General features: G+C 38.1%; 1 protein-coding gene and 1 long non-coding RNA gene across 3 annotated transcripts in view; both read left to right on the forward strand.

Moving 5' to 3' along the window:
* The window catches only part of LOC115224870 (tensin-4-like), a 24,079-nt gene extending 21,849 nt beyond the window's left edge, over nucleotides 1–2,230 (forward strand). For both annotated transcript variants that reach the window (XM_029795823.2, XM_029795822.2), the window contains exons 3-4: nucleotides 189–360; nucleotides 1,895–2,230. In XM_029795823.2, coding sequence (XP_029651683.1) covers nucleotides 189–360; nucleotides 1,895–2,098 — 376 coding nt within the window. In that variant the 3' untranslated portion in view covers nucleotides 2,099–2,230. The remainder of the gene's footprint in view (nucleotides 1–188; nucleotides 361–1,894) is intronic.
* Nucleotides 2,231–8,697: 6,467 nt separating this feature from the next.
* Nucleotides 8,698–20,201, forward strand: LOC118768047. Its single transcript, XR_005003970.1, has 3 exons — nucleotides 8,698–9,490; nucleotides 11,037–11,038; nucleotides 20,189–20,201. It is a non-coding gene; the product is annotated as an uncharacterized LOC118768047 (long non-coding RNA).
* The last annotated feature ends 966 nt before the right edge of the window (nucleotides 20,202–21,167 follow it).

Genomic DNA, 21,167 nt, shown 5'->3' on the forward strand with positions numbered 1-21,167 from the left:
TGAGTGGGTTGCTATTAGTAAATGCAAAAATTAAGAATAAAATATAGATTTTATATATAAACAAGCCCACACACATTTAAATAACCCTTTTTTTTGGTGCAAGGGGAATAACTCTTGGCTTATGTTTAATGTTCACTGACGATGTGTTACAAATTATATATGCAGTTTTTTTTTTTCTCCCTCCACAGAGAAATTGCTCTGGAGATCTTACAACAAGAAGAAGTTGGCTCTTTCATTGTACGAGACAGCACCACCCACCCAGGATGTTATGCCTTATCGGTTAAGGTGCCGAAATATGAAAATCTGTCGGGCATTTCCCATTATCTTATCCTTAAAACACATCGCGGGGTTAAGTTAAAGGTAAGTAAAGTATAATTCTGCCAAATAAACTTTGTGCCTCTTAACCCTTTCGCATTCAGATTAATCTGTTAAGTGTAATACTTTTTTCACTCAAATCATTTAAAATTAATCATACATTATCTTACAGCTTTGAAGTTTCAATGGCGTGATAGTTTATTCATAGAATGTCAATGTAGGTTAGGTGTGAGAGGCTAGATATGGCCAGTTTGAATGTAAAACATTTAGAATATTTGGGTCGGATATGGCCGGCTTAAACACCAAAGGGTTAAGGTTAGTCAAAGGTTAGGCTTAGATCCAATGGAAAGCATTCAACTGACAGCATTTGCACAAGCAAGCTGTTTTCCAGTTTCTAGTCCTTTAAAATGCTGGGACTGGCATAAATCTGCGAGCTTCGTCCCTTCTTAGTTCTTAAGACTAATATTCAAAATATATATCGCAGTTCACCTATCGCAGTTTATTATCTAAGCTTACATCAATTCCTCTGTGGTGTTGTCTTGCGTTTATAATAAAATAAATATATATATTTCGTTTTTGGATTTGGTTTGCAAGATTCTTTATGTGAGTTCGTGTGTTGAAGCATGTTTTTGTTGTGTCTGGGGAGAGTCATTCTCTTTTAGTGCCTTATTAATAAATATGAAATATTCTAGAAGCGCATTTATGATATAAACCTTAGAATTCATGTGATGAAAAGTGTGTGTGTATACATACACACACACACACACACACACACACACATATATATATACATATATATATATATATATATATATATATATATATATATATGTGGAGACGCAATGGCCCAGTGGTTAGGGCAGCGGACTCGCGGTCGGAGGATCGCGGTTTCGATTCCCAGACCAGGCGTTGTGTGTGTTTATTGAGCGAAAACACCTAAAAAGCTCCACGAGGCTCCAGCAGGGGGTGGTGATCCCTGCTGTACTTTTTCACCACTCTTTCTCCCACTTTCTCCTGTTGGCCTGCTCGCTTAGCCAGCAGGGTGGCGTCGTACGAAGGCTAAAACAATGCGAACGCATTGTGACCAGCGATGTGTAGCAACATCTGATGGTCTGGTCAGTCACGTGATCACGTGATATATATATATATATATATATATATAATATTAATTAGAGACAAAACCACTATTTTGCAAAACAAACAAGGAAAGACTTAATCAATACATAAAATTTTAATAAAAAGTAAAAAAACCGCCATTGATTAAGTCTTTCCTTGTTTGTTTTGCAAAATAGTGGTTTTGTCTCTAATTAATATTATATAATATTTTACTATAACATTGGATTTAATCCTAAATCTGATTTTTTCCCTGTAAATTTGGATTTATTCCCTAATATTTATTATATATATATATATATATATAGGGAGAGTTTACGAAAAAACAAAAGACAGGTGGTGTACAAAACAAACAGATGTATTAGTATAATGCTCAGGAATAGAAAAAAGTCTTTTACGTTTTGAGCCTATGCTCTTCTACAGAAAGGGACGCACTCACCTTTTTTTTTTTTTTTTTTTCTTGCAGGGACTTGATAAGGAATGGCCAAACCTGGCATCGCTGGTTACTCACCATACAGTCATGCGGGAGATGTTGCCCTGCACACTGAAGCTGCCTAGAAACTCTCAGAATCCTACTTTCAAAGATACCGACAAAGACGACAAGGACGAAGATCCTGACTATCAGCGGTTATCAGACTTTTCAACCATGATGGCTGACCTCAAAATGTAGCCATCCATGGATACAATGTTATATTTCAAACACACAAGCACACACACAACCTCCCCCCCTCCTCATTTTCATTATAATTATTATTGATTATTATAAAAAAAAAAAAAAATCAAAAAAACACTGGTGGATTGGCAGAATCGGAAGAGCACTGAACGGACAAAATGCCTTGTGGTATTTAGTTACGGTCCTCTTTACGATCCATTTTTAATTTTTTTTTTGTTTTTTTTTTTTTCTTTCTTTTGTCTCTGTTCTAAGTTCAAATCCCGCTGAGATCAACTTTGCCTTTTATTCTTCAGAGGAGCATGGGGATAGGGTTCAATACAAGTACAAGGGGACAGCAGGGTTGAGGTTTACTCTGACTGGTGCATTTCGACTTTCTCATTACCTGCCCTCACAAAAATCTGTGGCCTCGTGCCTATGTAAAAAAAAAAAAAAAAATCACCATTAATATTATTATTGTTATTTTTATTATTATTATTATATTATTATTATTATTATTATTAAAGGCGGGGCAAGCTAGCAGGGTCATTCACATGCTGGATGAAATGCTTGGCGGCATCTCGTCCATCTTTTACATTCTGTGTTCAAATCCCGCCGAGGTCGACTTTGCCTTTCATCCTTTCGGGGGTCGATAAAATAAGTACCAGTCGAACACTGGGGTTGATGTAATCGACTTAATAACCCCTTCCCCCAAAACTACTGCCCTTGTGGCAAAATTTGAAACCATTATTATTATTATTATTATTATTATTAAAGGCGTCGAGCTAGCAGAGTCATTAGTATGCTGGATGAAATGAGTTCAAATTCTGCCATGGTCGACTTTGCCTTTCATCCTTTTGGGATGAAATAAGTACCAGTTGTGTACTGGGATCAATGTAATCGACTAGCCCCCTCCCCTCAAATTTCTGGCCTTGTGCCTATAGTAGAAAGGATTATCATTATTTTTGTTACAAAGGACCATCTATTGGCAGAACCTCTTAGGAACATGGGGCAAAATGTGCTGTGCTGTATGGTTACCCCCACTTTTAGTCTATTGTTTCGAATCCCCCCACCAAGGGGACAGCAACTGCTTTTATTTTTCATCTTACTGAGGGGAGATCGACAACAAAAAAAAAAATGAAAAACACAAAGTACCAGTCACGCACTGGTACAAACACAGTTGGAGTGTGGGGCATCGTAGGGTTGGGGATTGGGGGTGGTCGATTTAATCGACTGTGTCCCACCCCCACACTCCCATCCCCCACCATACCCCCCCCCCCGCTTTGTGACACCCCCAGGAAAGCCACACATGGCCTTATGTCATTTGTGTCAGTGATGGAAATAATCATCATCATCATCATCATCATCATCATCATCTATCATTACTATTATTATTAGTATTATTATTATTATTATATTATTATTATTATCATATTTCGTTTGTCGCTACGTTTTGAGTTCAAATTCTGCTGAGGTCAGCTTTGCTTTCCATCCTTTCGGGGTTGATGATATAAGTACCAGTTACACACTGGGGTTGATGTAATCGACTATTGCCCTCTACTCCCCCAAAATGCTCAAGGCCTTGTCCCTAAAGTAGAATAATGATAATAATAATTATTATAATAATTATTATTATTATCATCATAGGCGCAGGAGTGGCTGTGTGGTAAGTAGCTTGCTTACCAACCACATGGTTCCGGGTTCAGTCCCACTGCATGGCACCTTGGGCAAGTGTCTTCTACTATAGCCCCGGGCCGACCAAAGCTTTGTGAGTGGATTTGGTAGACGGAAACTGAAAAGAAGCCTGTCGCATATATGTATATATATATATATATGCGTGTGTGTGTTTGTGTGTCTGTGTTTGTCCCCCTAGCATTGCTTGACAACCGATGCTGGTGTGTTTATGTCCCCGTTACTTAGCGGTTCGGCAAAAGAGACCGATAGAATAAGTACTGGGCTTACAAAAGAATAAGTCCCGGGGTCGAGTTGCTCGATTAAAAAGGCGGTGCTCCTACATGGCCGCAGTGAAATGACTGAAACGAGTAAAAGAGTAAAAGAGTATCATTATTATATTATTATTATTATTAAAGGCGTCGAGCTAGCAGAGTCATTAGTATGCTGGATGAAATGAGTTCAAATTCTGCCATGGTCGACTTTGCCTTTCATCCTTTTGGGATGAAATAAGTACCAGTTGTGTACTGGGATCAATGTAATCGACTAGCCCCCTCCCCTCAAATTTCTGGCCTTGTGCCTATAGTAGAAAGGATTATCATTATTTTTGTTACAAAGGACCATCTATTGGCAGAACCTCTTAGGAACATGGGGCAAAATGTGCTGTGCTGTATGGTTACCCCCACTTTTAGTCTATTGTTTCGAATCCCCCCACCAAGGGGACAGCAACTGCTTTTATTTTTCATCTTACTGAGGGGAGATCGACAACAAAAAAAAAAAATGAAAAACACAAAGTACCAGTCACGCACTGGTACAAACACAGTTGGAGTGTGGGGCATCGTAGGGTTGGGGATTGGGGGTGGTCGATTTAATCGACTGTGTCCCACCCCCACACTCCCATCCCCCACCATACCCCCCCCCCCGCTTTGTGACACCCCCAGGAAAGCCACACATGGCCTTATGTCATTTGTGTCAGTGATGGAAATAATCATCATCATCATCATCATCATCATCATCATCTTATCATTACTATTATTATTAGTATTATTATTATTATTATCATATTTCGTTTGTCGCTACGTTTTGAGTTCAAATTCTGCTGAGGTCAGCTTTGCTTTCCATCCTTTCGGGGTTGATGATATAAGTACCAGTTACACACTGGGGTTGATGTAATCGACTATTGCCCTCTACTCCCCCAAAATGCTCAAGGCCTTGTCCCTAAAGTAGAATAATGATAATAATAATTATTATTATTATCATCATAGGCGCAGGAGTGGCTGTGTGGTAAGTAGCTTGTTTACCAACCACATGGTTCCAGGTTCAGTCCCACTGTGTGGCACCTTGGGCAAGTGTCTTCTACTATAGCCTCGGGCCGACCAAAGCCTTGTGAGTGGATTTGGTAGACGGAAACTGAAAGAAGCCCGTCATATATATGTATATATATATATATATATGCATGTGTGTGTTTGTGTGTCTGTGTTTGTCCCCCTAGCATTGCTTGACAACCGATGCTGGTGTGTTTATGTCCCCGTTACTTAGCGGTTCGGCAAAAGAGACCGATAGAATAAGTACTGGGCTTACAAAAGAATAAGTCCCGGGGTCGAGTTGCTCGATTAAAAAGGCGGTGCTCCTACATGGCCGCAGTCAAATGACTGAAACAAGTAAAAGAGTATCATTATTATTATTATTATTATTATTAAGATGTTGAGCTGGCAGAATTGTTAATGTACCGGAAAAAATGCTAAGCGTCATTTCCTCTGTCTTTACATTCTGAGTTCAAGTTCTGCTGGTGTCAGTTTTGCCTTTCACCCTTTTGGGGGTAGATTAAATTAAGTACCAGTCAAGTACTGCGGGGGTCAATGTAATCGACTGTCCCCACTTCTCCGAAATTACTGCCCCTCTGGCAAAATTTTTAAACCACTATTATTAGGCCCCTGTGCCTATAGCAGAAAGGACTACTACTACTACTGCTACTACTACTACTACTACTAGTACTACTGCTACTACTACTACTACTACTGCTGCTGCTGCTACTACTACTACTACTACTAGTACTACTACTCCTACTACTACTACTACTACTACTACTACTACTACTACTACTACTACTACTACTGCTGCTGCTACTACTACTACTACTACTACTACTAGTACTACTACTCCTACTACTACTACTACTACTATTACTGCTAAAGGTGGCAAGCTGGCAAGATCTTTAGTACACTCGATAAAAGCTTAGGGGTAGTGCCGTCTTGCTTTTTGTTCCAAGTTCAAATTTTTGCCAATTGTTGACTTCTGCTTTCATCCTTTCTGGGGTGGGGGTGGGGTGGGGGGTCTGAGTCGATAAAATAAAGTACCAAGCAAGTACTGGGGGTGGGAGGTGGGGGGAATTGAAGTAATCGACCAGCTCCCTATCTCCATCCCCTCCCCCATTACCCCCGCCCCACACACACACGCACGCAAAAAAAAAAAAATTTCAGGCTTCGTGCCTATAAGAGGAAAAAATTATTATTATGATTAGAATAATAATAATAATAATAATTATCATTATTATTATTATTTCACAACCACATAAATGTCAACTTCTTGTTTACTTTCCCTACACCGCCATCACCACACCCTTCACTTGTCTATCCCCTATTCCCTTTCTTTCTCTCTCTTCAGCTGGCAGAATTGTTAGAACGCTGGGCGAGATGCTTACTGATATTTTGTCTGCCTATACATTCTGTGTTCAATTCCCACCAAGGTCGACTTTGCCTTTCATCCTTTCGGGGTCAATAAATTAAGTACCAGCAGAACACTGGGGTTGATATAATCGACAGGCGCCCTCCCGCCAAATTTCAGGCCTTATGCCTATAACGGAAAGGATTATTATTATTATTATTATTAACATTAAGGTGATAAGTTGGCAGAATTGTTTGCGTGCCAGGCAAAAACGCTTAGCAGCACTTCATCTGTCGCTATGTTCTGAGTTCAAATCCCACCATGGTCAACTTTGCCTTCTATCTCTTCAGGATTGATAAAATAAAGTACCAGTCATGTGCTGGAGTCAAACTAATCCACTTGCCCCTCCCCTGAAAACTGCTGGTCTTGTGCCAAATTTTGAAACCATTATTGTTACTAGTATATCATCACCATCATCATCATCATCATCATCGTCATCATCATCATTATCAGAGTGGTAGTTTGGCAGAATCACCAGAGCATTGTGGGAAAACGCTTTGCTGTGTATTTTCTTGTAGTTCTCTGTGTTCTGAGTTCAAATCACGCCAAGGCCAACTTTGCCTTTCATTCTTCTGGGAGTTGATAAAATAAAACACTAGGGTTTGGTAAAATAGTACCAGTCAAGTATTGGGGTCGAAGGTACCGACTAACCCACCAGCCCACTCCTCTCCCCCTCCCCTCAAAATTGCTGGCCTTGTGCCCGAAGTAGAAACAGTTGTTATGGTCAGGGCAGTTGCCGAGGAGATTCATTAGAATACTAAACAGAATGAAATGCCTTGCATTATTTCTTCTGGCTGTTTGTGTCACGAGTTCAAATCGCATTGTAGTCATCTTAGTTTTTCATCCTTTTGGGGGGTCAATCATTAAAGTACCAGTCGAAGTACTGGGATGGATGGAGGGTATCTGGTATCGACTAAACTCCTATCCTTAAAACTGCTGGCCTTGTGCATAAATCAGAATCTATTATTATTATTATTATCAAAGGCAGCGAGCTGGCAGAAACGTGAGCACACTGGGCGAAATACTTACATTGCGTTCTGAGTTCAAATTCCGCTGAGGTCGACTTTGCCTTTCATCCTTTCAAGGTCGATAAATTAAGTACCAGTTCCGCACTGGGGTCAATGTAATCGACTTAATACCTATGTCTGTCCTTGTTTGTCCCCTCTATGTTTAACCCCTTGTGGGTAATAAAGAAATAGGTATTTCGTCTGCCGTTATGTTCTGAGTTCAAATTCCGCCGAGGTCGACTTCGCCTTTCATCCTTTCAAGGTCGATAGATTAAGTACCAGTTATGCACTGGGGTCGATGTAATCGACTTAATGTCATTCTTTGTCCCCTCTATGTTTAGCCCCTTGTGGGCAATAAAGAAATAAGAATCATTAGCACACCAGATGAAATACCTCATGGTATATTGTCTGCATTCACATACTTCTGGGGTCGATAAATTAAGTACCAGTTATGTACTAGGGGTCGATGTAATCGACTTAATCCCTTCCCCCCAAATTTGAGGCCTTGTGCTTCCAGTAGAAAGGATCATTATTATTATTATTATTGCTTTGGCGGCAAGCTGGTAGAATGAGCACACCAGACAAAATACTTTGCCACACGTCACCTGTGTTTATATGTTCAGGGTTCAAATTCTGCCGAGGTCGACTTTGAATTTCAACCTTTCGTGGTCAGTGAAATAAGTCCCCCACCCCACCACCACCCAAAACTGCTGGCTTAGTGCTAGAATTTGAAACTATTATTATTATTATCATTAATGTAGCAAGCTCAATAGGCGCAGGAGTGGCTGTGTGGTAAGTAGCTTGTTTACCAATCACATGGTTCCGGGTTCAGTCCCACTGCATGGCACCTTGGGCAAGTGTCTTCTACTATGGCCTCAGGCCGACCAAAGCCTTGTGAGTGGATTTGGTAGACGGAAACTGAAAAGAAGCCCGTCGTATATATGTATATTTATATATATGCGTGTGTGTGTTTGTGCGTCTGTGTTTGTTCCCCTAGCATTGCTTGACAACCGATACTGGTGTGTTTATGTCCCCGTTACTTAGCGGTTCGGCAAAAGAGACCGATAGCATAAGTACTGGGCTTACAAAAGAATAAGTCCCGGGGTCGAGTTGCTCGATTAAAGGCGGTGCTCCAGCATGGCCGTGATCAAATGACTGAAACAAGTAAAAAGAGAGTAAGCTGGCGCAATCGTTAGTCTCTGGACAAAATGTTTAGCGGTACTTTGGCCATCGCTACGTTTTGAGTTCAGATTCCACCAAGGTTGACATTGCCTTTCATCCTTTTGGGGGGGGGGTCAATAAATTAAGTACCAGTTACGTACTGGGGGTCGATGTAACCGACTGTCCCTCTCCTTCAAAACTGCTACCCTTGTAGCAAAATTTGAAACCATTATTATTATTATTATTATTATTATTATTATTATTATCATTATTATTATTATTGTCAGGGCAGTGGTTTGGCTGGATCGTTAGAGTATCAGAACAAGGATGCGTTTCAGTGTTCGTTTTGTTTACCTATTGCTCTGCGTCCGAATCCAGCCGAGGTCAGCTTTGCCTCATATCCCCTTATAAGGTCAATAAAATTTATAAAACACACGGGATACATACTGGGACAGTGTGGCTATGATGGATTTAATTGATTAACTAGCGCCTCCTTTCAGAATTCCTGGCCCTTCAATCTACGTTAGAAACATTATTATCATTGTTGTTGTTGTTGCTGTTGTTATTGTTGTTGTTGTTGTTGTTGTTGTTACACCTACACCCCCGCCCCAAGTCAACTCTGGTCAATCAGACGAGCAGACAAAAGCAAAATCTTGGATCAAAGACGTTCCAACCGTGACCATCCCATCGGTTTTCATTTAAAAAAAGAAAAAAATTCTGTTGTCTATCATGGACCACATTGTTCTGTTTTACTGATGTGTCCTTCTTTATTTTAAAGCTGTAGCATGTGATGTGGCTAGTGTTTCTAGCTGGATAAGCTTAACCTTGTAGGGTTACTTTAATTTTTTTTGTTTTTCTTTGTTTTTATCTTGCAGAGGGGGTTACTTGAGGGAGATGTGGGATGAGACAAGGAGATTGTGATTGTGATGGTGGTGGGTCTTTAGTCAGTGTGTGTGTGTGTGTGTGTGTTGATTCTTTCCCTGGTTGTAAACAAAAACATTTCTTTGCTGCTAATGTCTTTGAGAAATGTATGAAGACCACCACATCATCTTACCACTGTCACCACCACCACCTCAATAGTAATAGATTACACCTAACATCAAAATAACGTTGTTGTTGCTGCTGTTGTTGTTGTTGTTGTTGTTAAGGAAGTGATGTGGCATATTTGATTGGTCAGTTCGATGTCACTTAGTTACGACTCTTTACATCATAGGTTCAAACCCTGGCAAGCCTGAATTTGACTTACTTCCTACTGGCGGGTCCCATCAAAAAAAATTTAAGAACCAGTCAAACATATTTTGGTTTACTAACTTTCTCCCCACCACATACACTTACATATATGGCGCAGGAGTGGCTGTGTGGTAAGTAGCTTGCTAACCAACCACATGGTTCCGGGTTCAGTCCCACTGTGTGGCACCTTGGGCAAGTGTCTTCTGCTATAGCCCCGGGCCGACCAATGCCTTGTGAGTGGATTTGGTAGACGGAAACTGAAAGAAGCCTGTCGCATATCTGTATATATTTATGTTTGTGTTTGTGTGTCTGTGTTTGTCCCCACTAGCATTGCTTGACAACCGATGCTGGTGTGTTTACGTCCCCGTCACTTAGCGGTTCGGCAAAAAGAATAAGTCCCGGGGTCGATTTGCTCGACTAAAGGCGGTGCTCCAGCATGGCCGCAATCAAATGACTGAAACAAGTACAAAAAAGAAAAACAAAATATGTTGCTGTCAGCCTATGTAAGAAACCACCACCACCATTATTATTATTATTATTATTATTTTACTTCATAGAGCTCTTAGTTTTACTTAATCTGGTTGATTCTGTGAGAGCAGACTGGAACTTGTTGTCAGAGGTCTCACAAAGTCTTTTTCTGCAAATTATAAGGTTTTTATAAGCATTTTTGATTAGCTTATTATTATTATTATTATTATTATTATTATTATTATTATTATTGAGTGAGAGAACAGTTCATGCCATCAAAGTGACACTGGTGGGGTACAAATATACGAAGCCCAATATACCCATCATGACTACCCGTCTGATAAGGGTACACCAGGCACATGCATCACAACCATATGTGCGCGACATGGTGATCTCATATCAAGATAAACAGCACATGACCTTGCAGGTGGGGCCCAGTTAGAATTTTCTTCAGGTTGAGTAGCCCAGAATAAGGGTTGTTTAAGGATGTTGAATGAAACACCTATGTTTCCGCTCAAAAGGTCCCTGAATAAGGGTTGTTTAAGGATGTTGAAAGAACCACCCATGTTTCCAGAGGTGAATTATTCAAACCCCAAAGAATCCCTCTCAACACATTATTATTATTATATTATTATTATTATTATTATTATTATTATTATTATTACTATCATCATCATAAATGCAGTGAGCTGACTGAGTTGTTAGCACATTGGACGAAATGCTTAGCTGTATTTCACCCGTCACTACATTCTGAGTTCAAATTCCACTGAGGTCTACTTTGCTTTATATCCTTTCAGGGTTGATAAAACAAGTACCAGTTGAACACTGGGATCAATGTAATTGACTCATCCCTACCTCCTCCCCCCAAGCCGCACTTGTGGCAAAAATTAGAAGTAATAATAATAATAATAATAATAATTATTATTATTATTATTAAGGTAGTGAGCTGGCAGAATCATTAGGACACTGGACAAAATGCTTAGCGGTATTTCGTCCATCTCCGTTCTGAGTTCAAATTCTGCCAAGGTCCACTTTGCCTTTCGTTCTTTTGGGCTCGATAAAACAAGTACCAGTTGAACACTGAGGTCGCTGAGGTAATCGACTCATCCCCCTTGTAGCAAAAATCACTCTTCACTACATTCTGAGTTCAAATTCCACTGAGGTTGATTCAGCCTTTCAGCCTTTCAGGGTCAATGAAACAAAGTACCAGTGAAGTACTGGGGTCGATGTAATCAACTTACCCCCTTTCCTCCAAAATTTCAGGCCTTATGCCTATAGTAGAAAAGGATTATTATTATTTATGGAAGGAGACATACATCATAATTTACCCAACTTGGAACTAGAATTACATACAGTTCTTCTTGGTGAGCCAAAATGTTTAAGGTTTACAAAGATGTACATGTTGTCCAGCAGAAAAATATTTTTAAAAAAAAAGCATGCCTAGAGGTGTTTGGTGGGGCAGGGGTGATTAAGGGGATTGTTCCAGCTTCTTCACATACGTTTAAGGTTAACAAAAACATATTCAGTTAGAATTCTCTTTCACCTCCTGTATCACTCCACCCACCCCTCACTTTCAACACAGTCTCACTGGATCCCTCTCTCCTTCTCACTCTCTCTCTCTCTCTCTTCGTCTCCAGGCCCTTCTTCTCTTTCACTCCCTCTACCACTTGACCTCTGACCCTCCACCCCAAAATCTAGTCATTAAACAACATATTTTGTTTGTTTTTAAATTTTGTTCTTGTTTTTCTTTTTTTTGTTTTGTATTTGTTTGCTTTCTTATTTTTTGATATTTTTTAGCTGTGTGGTTTTTTTTCATTCCTTACTCATCAAGGGAGAGAATGCACACATGTGTTGGCATACATATTACATATATGCATACATTTGCATATACATATATACATACATATATTTATAAATTCAAACATATAAGGGATGGCCATAATAGGACATCCGACTCACTAGAAAGAGCAGCTAAACTCCAAACCACTAATAGTTGTAATTCTGAAATGGAAAGAGAAATAAAAACGTTTACCCCTTTCATCTCTGGACTATGCATAGTTTCGGCAATCTTTTGTAAATAAAATTAATTTATTTACCACTGGCGTTGCCTCGTCTGCAGAAAAGCCAAGGACTACCATATATTCATGAGGCGGTAACAAGTATGCCTCGAGTCTATATGCTATAAATTTTCAAAATCCACCGCATTCGCGCGGTTTTCTCAGCAGTAAATATAAACTGCCGATTTAATTTCAAAATTAGCCAAAAAATCATTAATTAATAAATTTTAGGGTATACATATATTTATGCATATAGTATAAATATATATGTAAATTCTTTTGTATGGCCAACAAGTAGTGGGACACTGCAGTAAAAGAAGACCCTTCCTTTGGTATAAGAGTAAGTTGAAGCAATCACTAAAGACTCTACAGCTTAATTTGACATCTTGGGAAAGTTATTGTCTAGATCAGTGCTTTTCAAACTTTTTGCGGGAGCAGAACCCCAAGGAAACATTCCACTGGCTCGAGGAACCCCTGTGCAATAATTTAATAGTCTTATGCACACATAGGCGCGGGAGTGACTATGTGGTAAGTAGCTTGCTTACCAACCACAAGGTTCTGGGTTCAGTCTCACTGCGTGGCATCTTGGGCAAGTGTCTTCTACTATAGCCTCGGGCCGACCAAAGCCTTGTGAGTGGATTTGGTAGACGGAAACTGAAAGAAGCCTGTCGTATATATGTATATATATATATATGCGTGTGTGTGTTTGTGTGTCTGTGTTTGTCCCCCTTGCATTGCTTGACAACCGATGCTGGTGTGTTTATGTCCCCGTTACTTAGCGGTTCGGCAAAAGAGACCGATAGAATAAGTACTGGGCTTACAAAAGAATAAGTCCTGGGGTCGAGTTGCTCGATTAAAGGCGGTGCTCCAGCATGGCCGCAGTCAAATGACTGAAACAAGTAAAAGAGTAAAAGAGTATATCTGCACAGGAGAATTAAAAATTACTGCCGATTTTAGCAGTTTTGTAACTTCTTGTGGAACCCTAAGGTTCCGCAGAACCCTGGTTGAAAACCACTGGTGTAGATCAATTTGCGTGGCATAAAATATGTTATAATGCAGCAAAACAATTTGAGCTAAAGAAGCAGAACAATGAAACAATTGTATCCTACAATCAACAGTCACATTTGTCCGATCCCAGGCAAAATGAAAATCGTCAATCTCCCCATTGTGACTTCATAGCAAAATCCTTACCCGGACTTAAATTACATTCACACATCCATCGCAAATAGATGCTGCTTCTTTTATTTTCAAAGTTGTTCCCCCATCTTTATTGTTTTTTTAAGCCCTCTCCTTCAAATGCTCATACATCGAAATTGACAGGAGTGACCATCATATATAAATTTGAAGTGTAAGATATGACTCCAGAGACTCATGTGGCTATCACAGAAAGCCCCTTTAACTGATTACTATATGGTCCACATCTATTTGTCTTTCTATCTATCTTTCTATCTAGATGTACACACACACACACACACATATATAGATAAAAAGTAAGGAGTGTGTTGCATCTTATCAATAATGGCACAAAATTGCACTCAACACAGGCTCATAACTGTGACCTTCTGTGTTTGTTCTCCATTTATCTGTGCATTTAATATATTTTTCTCTTCTATATATATTACTATATATATTAGGCGGTGAGCTGGCAGAAACATTAGCGTGCCGAGCGAAATGCTTAGCGATATTTCGTCTGCCATTGTGTTCTGAGTTCAAATTCTACCGAGGTCGACTTTGCCTTTCATCCTTTCGGGGTTGATAAATAAAGTACGAGTTACACACTGGGGTCAATGTAATCGACTTAATCCATTTGTCTGTCCTTGTTTGTCCCCTCTATGTTTAGCCCCTTGTGGGCAATAAAGAATTATATATATATATTACTATATATATGTTTGACTTATATATATATATTACTGTATATATGTTTGACATATATATGTATGTATGTATCTATCTGTATATACGAAGATTTAGGATATTTTTTTCAGCACATGTCCTTTTATATGGCTCAGATTACTCCCTCGAGAAGTCTTAACCAGCTTCTGCCAGCATGGAGGATTCAGTTGCAATAATAATAATGATGATGGTGATGTGTGTGTATGAGTGTGTGTGTACATATACATACACATGTACACATGAGCACATAGATGCAAAACAAGGTGGAGAAAATAGTACTCAAACACCAAAAGTAGAGTAAAATGTTATTTTATTAAAGTTGAGTAACCTACACAAAGTGTTACTCAGAGTTTCACACAAACAGTTCATATCAGACATTCTCAAGCATTCAGCACAATATAATAGTTTATATGTATATGTGTGTATATCTACATATATATATATATGTGTATATATATATATATATATATATATATATATATATATATATATATGGCCCAGTGGTTAGGGCAGCGGACTCGCGGTCATAGGATCGCGGTTTCGATTCCCAGACAGGGCGTTGTGAATGTTTATTGAGCGAAAACACCTAAAGCTCCACGAGGCTCCGGCAGGGGATGGTGGTGATCCCTGCTGTACTCTTTCACCACAACTTTCTCTCACTCTTACTTCCTGTTTCTGTTGTACCTGTATTTCAAAGGGCCGGCCTTGTCACTCTCTGTGTCACGCTGAATATCCCCGAGAACTACGTTAAGGGTACACGTGTCTGTGGAGAGCTCAGCCACTTACACGTTAATTTCACGAGCAGGCAGTTCCGTTGATTCGGATCAACCGGAACCCTCGTCGTCGTAACCGACGGAGTGCTTCTATCTATCTATATATATATACACACATGTATATACGTACATATATATACATATATATATATATATATATATATATATATGTATATATATATATATATATATATATCAACTAAGGTTGCAGAACAAACAAATGCAAGGTCATCCACATAACATTTCATATCTTGAACATTTAATCATAGAATATACATTTATGACATCACGGAAGATGAAACATAACTCATCTGTACAAGTATATAAGAAAGTGCGAGAAAAATGTGTGAATACAGTTCATCACGGTTAATGTTAATACTTTAGCGATTAAGAAATATATATTTTTTAAAAAAAACATTACAACACCTAGAAAATAAATAAAAAAAATTTTTGTTGTTTTTGTAAAATCTCAGAAAATAATTAAAAATTCACATTTTTTATCAAATTATTTTGTTATATTTGTCTATCTATCCAACTGTAAACATTTTAAATATTTCACAAATATAACAAAATAATTTGATAAAAAATGTGAATTTTTAATTATTTTCTGAGATTTTACAAAAACACCAAAAATATAGTATAAAGTAATATATCAATATATAGGAATATAAAGATATCTAAAAATATATATATATATATATAGGAAGCGTATAAATAAGTAATATATAATATATAATGTAAAAATAAAAGTTCATCGTTTAGAAAATCTTTTAAAAATTACATTTCAAATAAGGGAATCCTATAGTTAAAAACCAGTGTCCAAGCAAAAAAGAGGAAACCATACTTACATTCCCTATGGCCATTTCAGGGGTACATTACTGTATTTAAAGCACTAGGGTGCATCACAATAATAACTCCTTCGTCAGGGGATGACCTTGCATTTATTTGTTCTGTAACCTTAGTTTGATATATTTGTCTCATGCAATTGAGCACTTCTATAGCAGTCCTATTAAACATTTTGTTCCTGATAAGAAACAATCACTGTATTATTGATATATATATAATATATATATATATATATATATGTATGTATGTATACATACACACACACACGTTGATATATTTCTATATACAGACAATCAAGTGTGCATGCACACTCACATTCACATACGCATCAAACACACACACACACACACACACACGCATATACGCAGCTTGCTTTGCAATCATATAATCTTGTCTTTGGTCCCACTGTACAGCACCTATGTCTTCTGCTATAGCCCTCAGCTTGACCAATGCCTTGTGAGTGGATTTAGTAGATGGAAACTGTATGGAATCCTGTCATTATATATACATACATACATCTGTGTGTGTGTGTGTGTATACGTATGTATGTATAACCTGACATAGGTGCCTTGTGTTACCACCACTGTGACCACTACTCCCACCATAGCCCCTTCAGGTCCAGCAAAAGATGCGTCTGGTGCTAATAATCAAATGCTGCTGCCTTTATTTTCCTTAATACAAGTTGACCCCTTTTTCAACTAATCAGTTGACCTTAATCTCCATTTTGTTGTCCCACTTATTTGGTTTTGCTCTTTTCACTGTTATCTTCTATCTGCCCCTCTCTTTCTCTTACACTGCAATCATTACCCCCTATACCCCCATCTTCTTGTTATCCCTGTATTTTTATTATTGTTGTCCTTCTTAACCCTAGTTGCTCTTTCTCCATTGTTAACATGCCCCGCACTCCTCTTCAGTTTTTATTTTCTCTTTTTAACCCCTTCACCATTTTCCTAACCCCATATTCTTATTACCCCTATCTTTATTATTGTTCTTGTTACCATTCTACTGCTGTTACATATTATCCCTGTTCTGTATCATACTTACAAAGTTTATCCCATTTCCCTCCTCCCATCAACTATGGTTCATCTTAACCCAATCTCTCTTGTTAACTCTTTGACTGTTATCCCTTAACTATAGCCCCACCCTGTTAGTTATTTCACCTATATTGTTGTTCCTTGCTCAGATGTTATCCCACAGCTCTTGCCTCTTTCTGATGTATATGTTAACCCCACTACCGGGTATTCAACAGCTGCCTGTAGTTAATGTTTCTGTTTCAGTAAAAACTATTGTATTTTTACCATTGTGGTCTTACACATTGGTATATTCCTAAGGGTCTCTGGTGCATCCCTGGGGTACTCATGCTATATTTTACGGTGGGTCGGGGGGTTGTATATCAGGTACAGATTTTGCTGTTTTGGGTGTTGTCTGAATACCCAAAGGATTTCAGAAGTAGAAGTTATTGTAATTGTCAGGGATAAATATATCCTTTATTTGTGGATTAACAATGCTACCAATGGTTTCATTCAGAAACTTCACAATTTTTCAAGTATTCCACTTGTTGATAGACTGCCTCCATGCTGGATGAGATTGTATAAAAGAGTGTATATGTATATATATATGTGTATGTATATATATAATATATATATATAATCATATCAAAGGGAAATGGAATTTAATTAAATTTAAAATATTCAATCAAAATTTACATTTCCAGTGGTCTAACATGCAAAAGAAATTAGTCAAGAAGACTATATATTAGTTATACGATATAGTGTATATTTATACACATAAGGAATCCACTTAGTGTGAGATTCAACACATTAGAGAGAACCTAGATTCCTTATGTGTATAAATATGCACTATATCGTATAACTTATATATATATATATATATATATATATATATATAAGTTATACGATATAGTACATATTTATACACATAAGGAATATATATATATGCGCAGAAGTGGCTGTGTGGAAAGAAGCTTGCTTCCCGACTACATGGTTCTGGGTTCAGTCCCACTGTGTGGCATCTTTGGTAAGTGTCTTCTACTATAGCCTTGGGCTGGCCAAAACTTTATGAGTGGACTTGGTAGATGGAAACTGATAGGGGCCCATCATATATGTATGTATATGTCTATGTGTGTGTGTGTCTGTGTTTGTCACCCCATCACCATTTGACAACCAGTGCTTTGGTGCACTGATGTTCTCATTACTTAACAGTTCGGCAAAAAGAGACTGATAGAATAAGTACTAGGTTTCTGAAAAGAATAAGTTCTGGGGGTCGATTTGTTCAACTAAAAGACCTTCAAGGTGGTGCTCCAGCACGGCTGCAGTCACATAACTGAAACAAGTAAAAGAATAGAATGAAAGATTGTGTGTATATATATATATATATATATATATATGTATGTATGTATGACTGAAATGAGTAAAAGATAAAAGATATATAAATGTAAGTTAAAGAAAGACTAGTGGATAGGAGTCACATAATTGACTTCATTAGGTTACAGCTGTTTCAAAGTGCACTCACAGTTGAGGGTTTGAGCAATATCTTATAGTTTTCTTGGTGGCATTACAAATAAAGTATATTTTTATTTCGGAAAGCATCGCATGACTATGTTCTCTTGTCATTCATAAATTATCATTGCTCTCTGTACCTGCCCTATACCTTCTCTGTACCTGTTGAATGCTCTACACTAACAACTTGTTATTAGTATCACTATGCCTAAATGAATCTATCTATCTACCTGTCTATCTATAAATATATATATATATATAGATATATAGATAGATAGATAGATAGATACACACATATGTATATATGTACATATTTAAATATACACACACACATACACAAACACACACATATATCCAGATACACATACACACATATATTTGTGTGTGTGTGTACATATATACATGTGTGTGTGTATATATATAAACACACACATGCTCACACCCACACACACATACATACATTTTAGTTTTAAGACACTTCTTGCAGATGCTCTGGAATGCCTCATCAGCAATGTTTCTGCTGTCTCACAGTAGTTTCAGGCCTTTTGACATCAGACCCCCTTGCATCCCAATAACAGCCCAGCCAGCTGCTGTTCTTGCACACCCCATACGCTTTCCCAAAAGTCACACAGTGGCCTTCTCTGATGGAACTTATAGCCCTCCTCTTTGTGAGAGAGAGAGAGGTGGGTTACATATGTTCTGCTACTGCCCATTGCACTACAGCAGTGCTCCACAAACTTTTATTGCTTGTAGTACACTTACATGTTTTCTAAAATTCAGCAGCATGGCTGCGTGGTAAGAAGCTTGCTTCCTAACCACATGGTTCCAGGTTCAGTCCCACTATGTGGCATCTTGGGCCAGTGTCATCTACTATAACCTCAAGCCGACCACAACCAACCAAAAGTGGATTTGGTAGATGGAAAACTGAAAGACTCTTGTCGTGTATATATATACATACATATGTTTGTGCGTGTGTGTGTGTATGTTTGTGTCTGTTTGTCCCCACACCATCGCTTGACAACTGATGCTGGTGTGTTTACGTCCCTGTAACCTAATGGTTCAGCAAAAGAGTCCTATATAATAAGTACTAGGCTTACAAAGAATAAGTCCTGGGATTGATTTCTTTGACCAAAGCCGGTACTCCAGCATGGTCGCAATCAAATGACTGAAGTAAAGGGAAAGAAGAACAAGCTGTGACAAGATACTGTGATAGCCTGGGCTTCCGAGGCCCACAGCTCTTCAATATCCTTCCGAAGAACCTGAGGGACCTGCATGGGGTGGATGCAGATGTCTTTAAAATGAAACTGGATCTCTTCTTGTCAGGTGTCCCAGATGAACCAACTTCACTGCAGGAGGTGCAGATGAGGGCAGCTGCATCAAACTCTCTCATGCACCAGATGGCAATTGATAAAAAGCATTCGTGAAGTAAAATCATGTAGTAACACCAAATGGCGGTGCCCCAGCATGGCCACAGCTTGTGAGCTGAAACTAAATAAAATAAAATAAAAAAAAAAAAGCTCACCTGTACAAAAATGTAACTAAACATACATGAAAAAAAATTATATCCAGGTGACACTGTGGCACACCTTGCATCATCTCGTGGCACACCGGTTGCAGAGCACTGCTGTACAGCAATTGTGGCTAAGATAAGGGCTACATTTTTTTTTTGTTGTGTCTATGAAATAAAGTGCACACCAAAGGGTAAAGAAGCCAGCAGTTGTGCTTATATATGTAAAGGGTACAGGTAAATCCTATAATTAAGTATGTTTCTTGAGCCGCTGTGGGTATGTATTGAGGTACATCAAGTTTTAGGGTGGATGTCTCTAATAAAAGGTAAACAATCATGGATGTCTCTAGATGTTACACATAGCCGTAGGAGTGGCTGTGTGGTAAGTAGCTTGCTAACCAACCACATGGTTCCGGGTTCAGTCCCACTGCGTGGCATCTTGGGCAAGTGTCTTCTGCTATAGCCCCGGGCCGACCAATGCCTTGTGAGTGGATTTGGTAGACGGAAACTGAAAGAAGCCTGTTGTATATATATATATGTATATATATATATATATATATATGTGTGTGTTGTTTGTATGGTTTATTGGCAGCTGAGTATTATATAGTGTTATATACAGATACATACACACACACACACACACATGCATATATATGTATGTGTGTGCATGTATATACATATATATGTATATATATATATATATATATGTATATATATATATATATATATGTATAATATATATAGTATATATATATATATATATATATGTATACATATGTATATGTATACATGTATACATATGTATATATATATATATGTATATTTATAATGTATATATATATGTATTATATGTATATATATATATATATGTAATATATATATGTATATATATATGTATATATATATGTATATATTATATATATATATATATATGTATATATACACACACACATATACACTCAAGCATATGTAGGTTTGTATTTTTTTTTTTTTTTCATTATTTACCTCCCTTTGGTATCCTCTCTAACATCAGTAATTCGTTCATCTTCTCCAAACATTCTCTCATCTTAGGCAGTCTCCTCGTCATCCCATTTGAAACATCACCATTCACATCCGTTCACCCCTGTTTTCGTCAGTTGCTACTAGTTTTTTACTGCTACTGCTTTCCGTGATCACAGTTTAAGGCTACCCCTTAAACCTCCAAGTTCCGACTCGTTTTTTTTTTTTTTTTTTT

Source organism: Octopus sinensis, linkage group LG26 (assembly GCF_006345805.1).
Source record: "Octopus sinensis linkage group LG26, ASM634580v1, whole genome shotgun sequence".
Classification (NCBI taxonomy): Eukaryota; Metazoa; Mollusca; class Cephalopoda; order Octopoda; family Octopodidae; genus Octopus; species Octopus sinensis.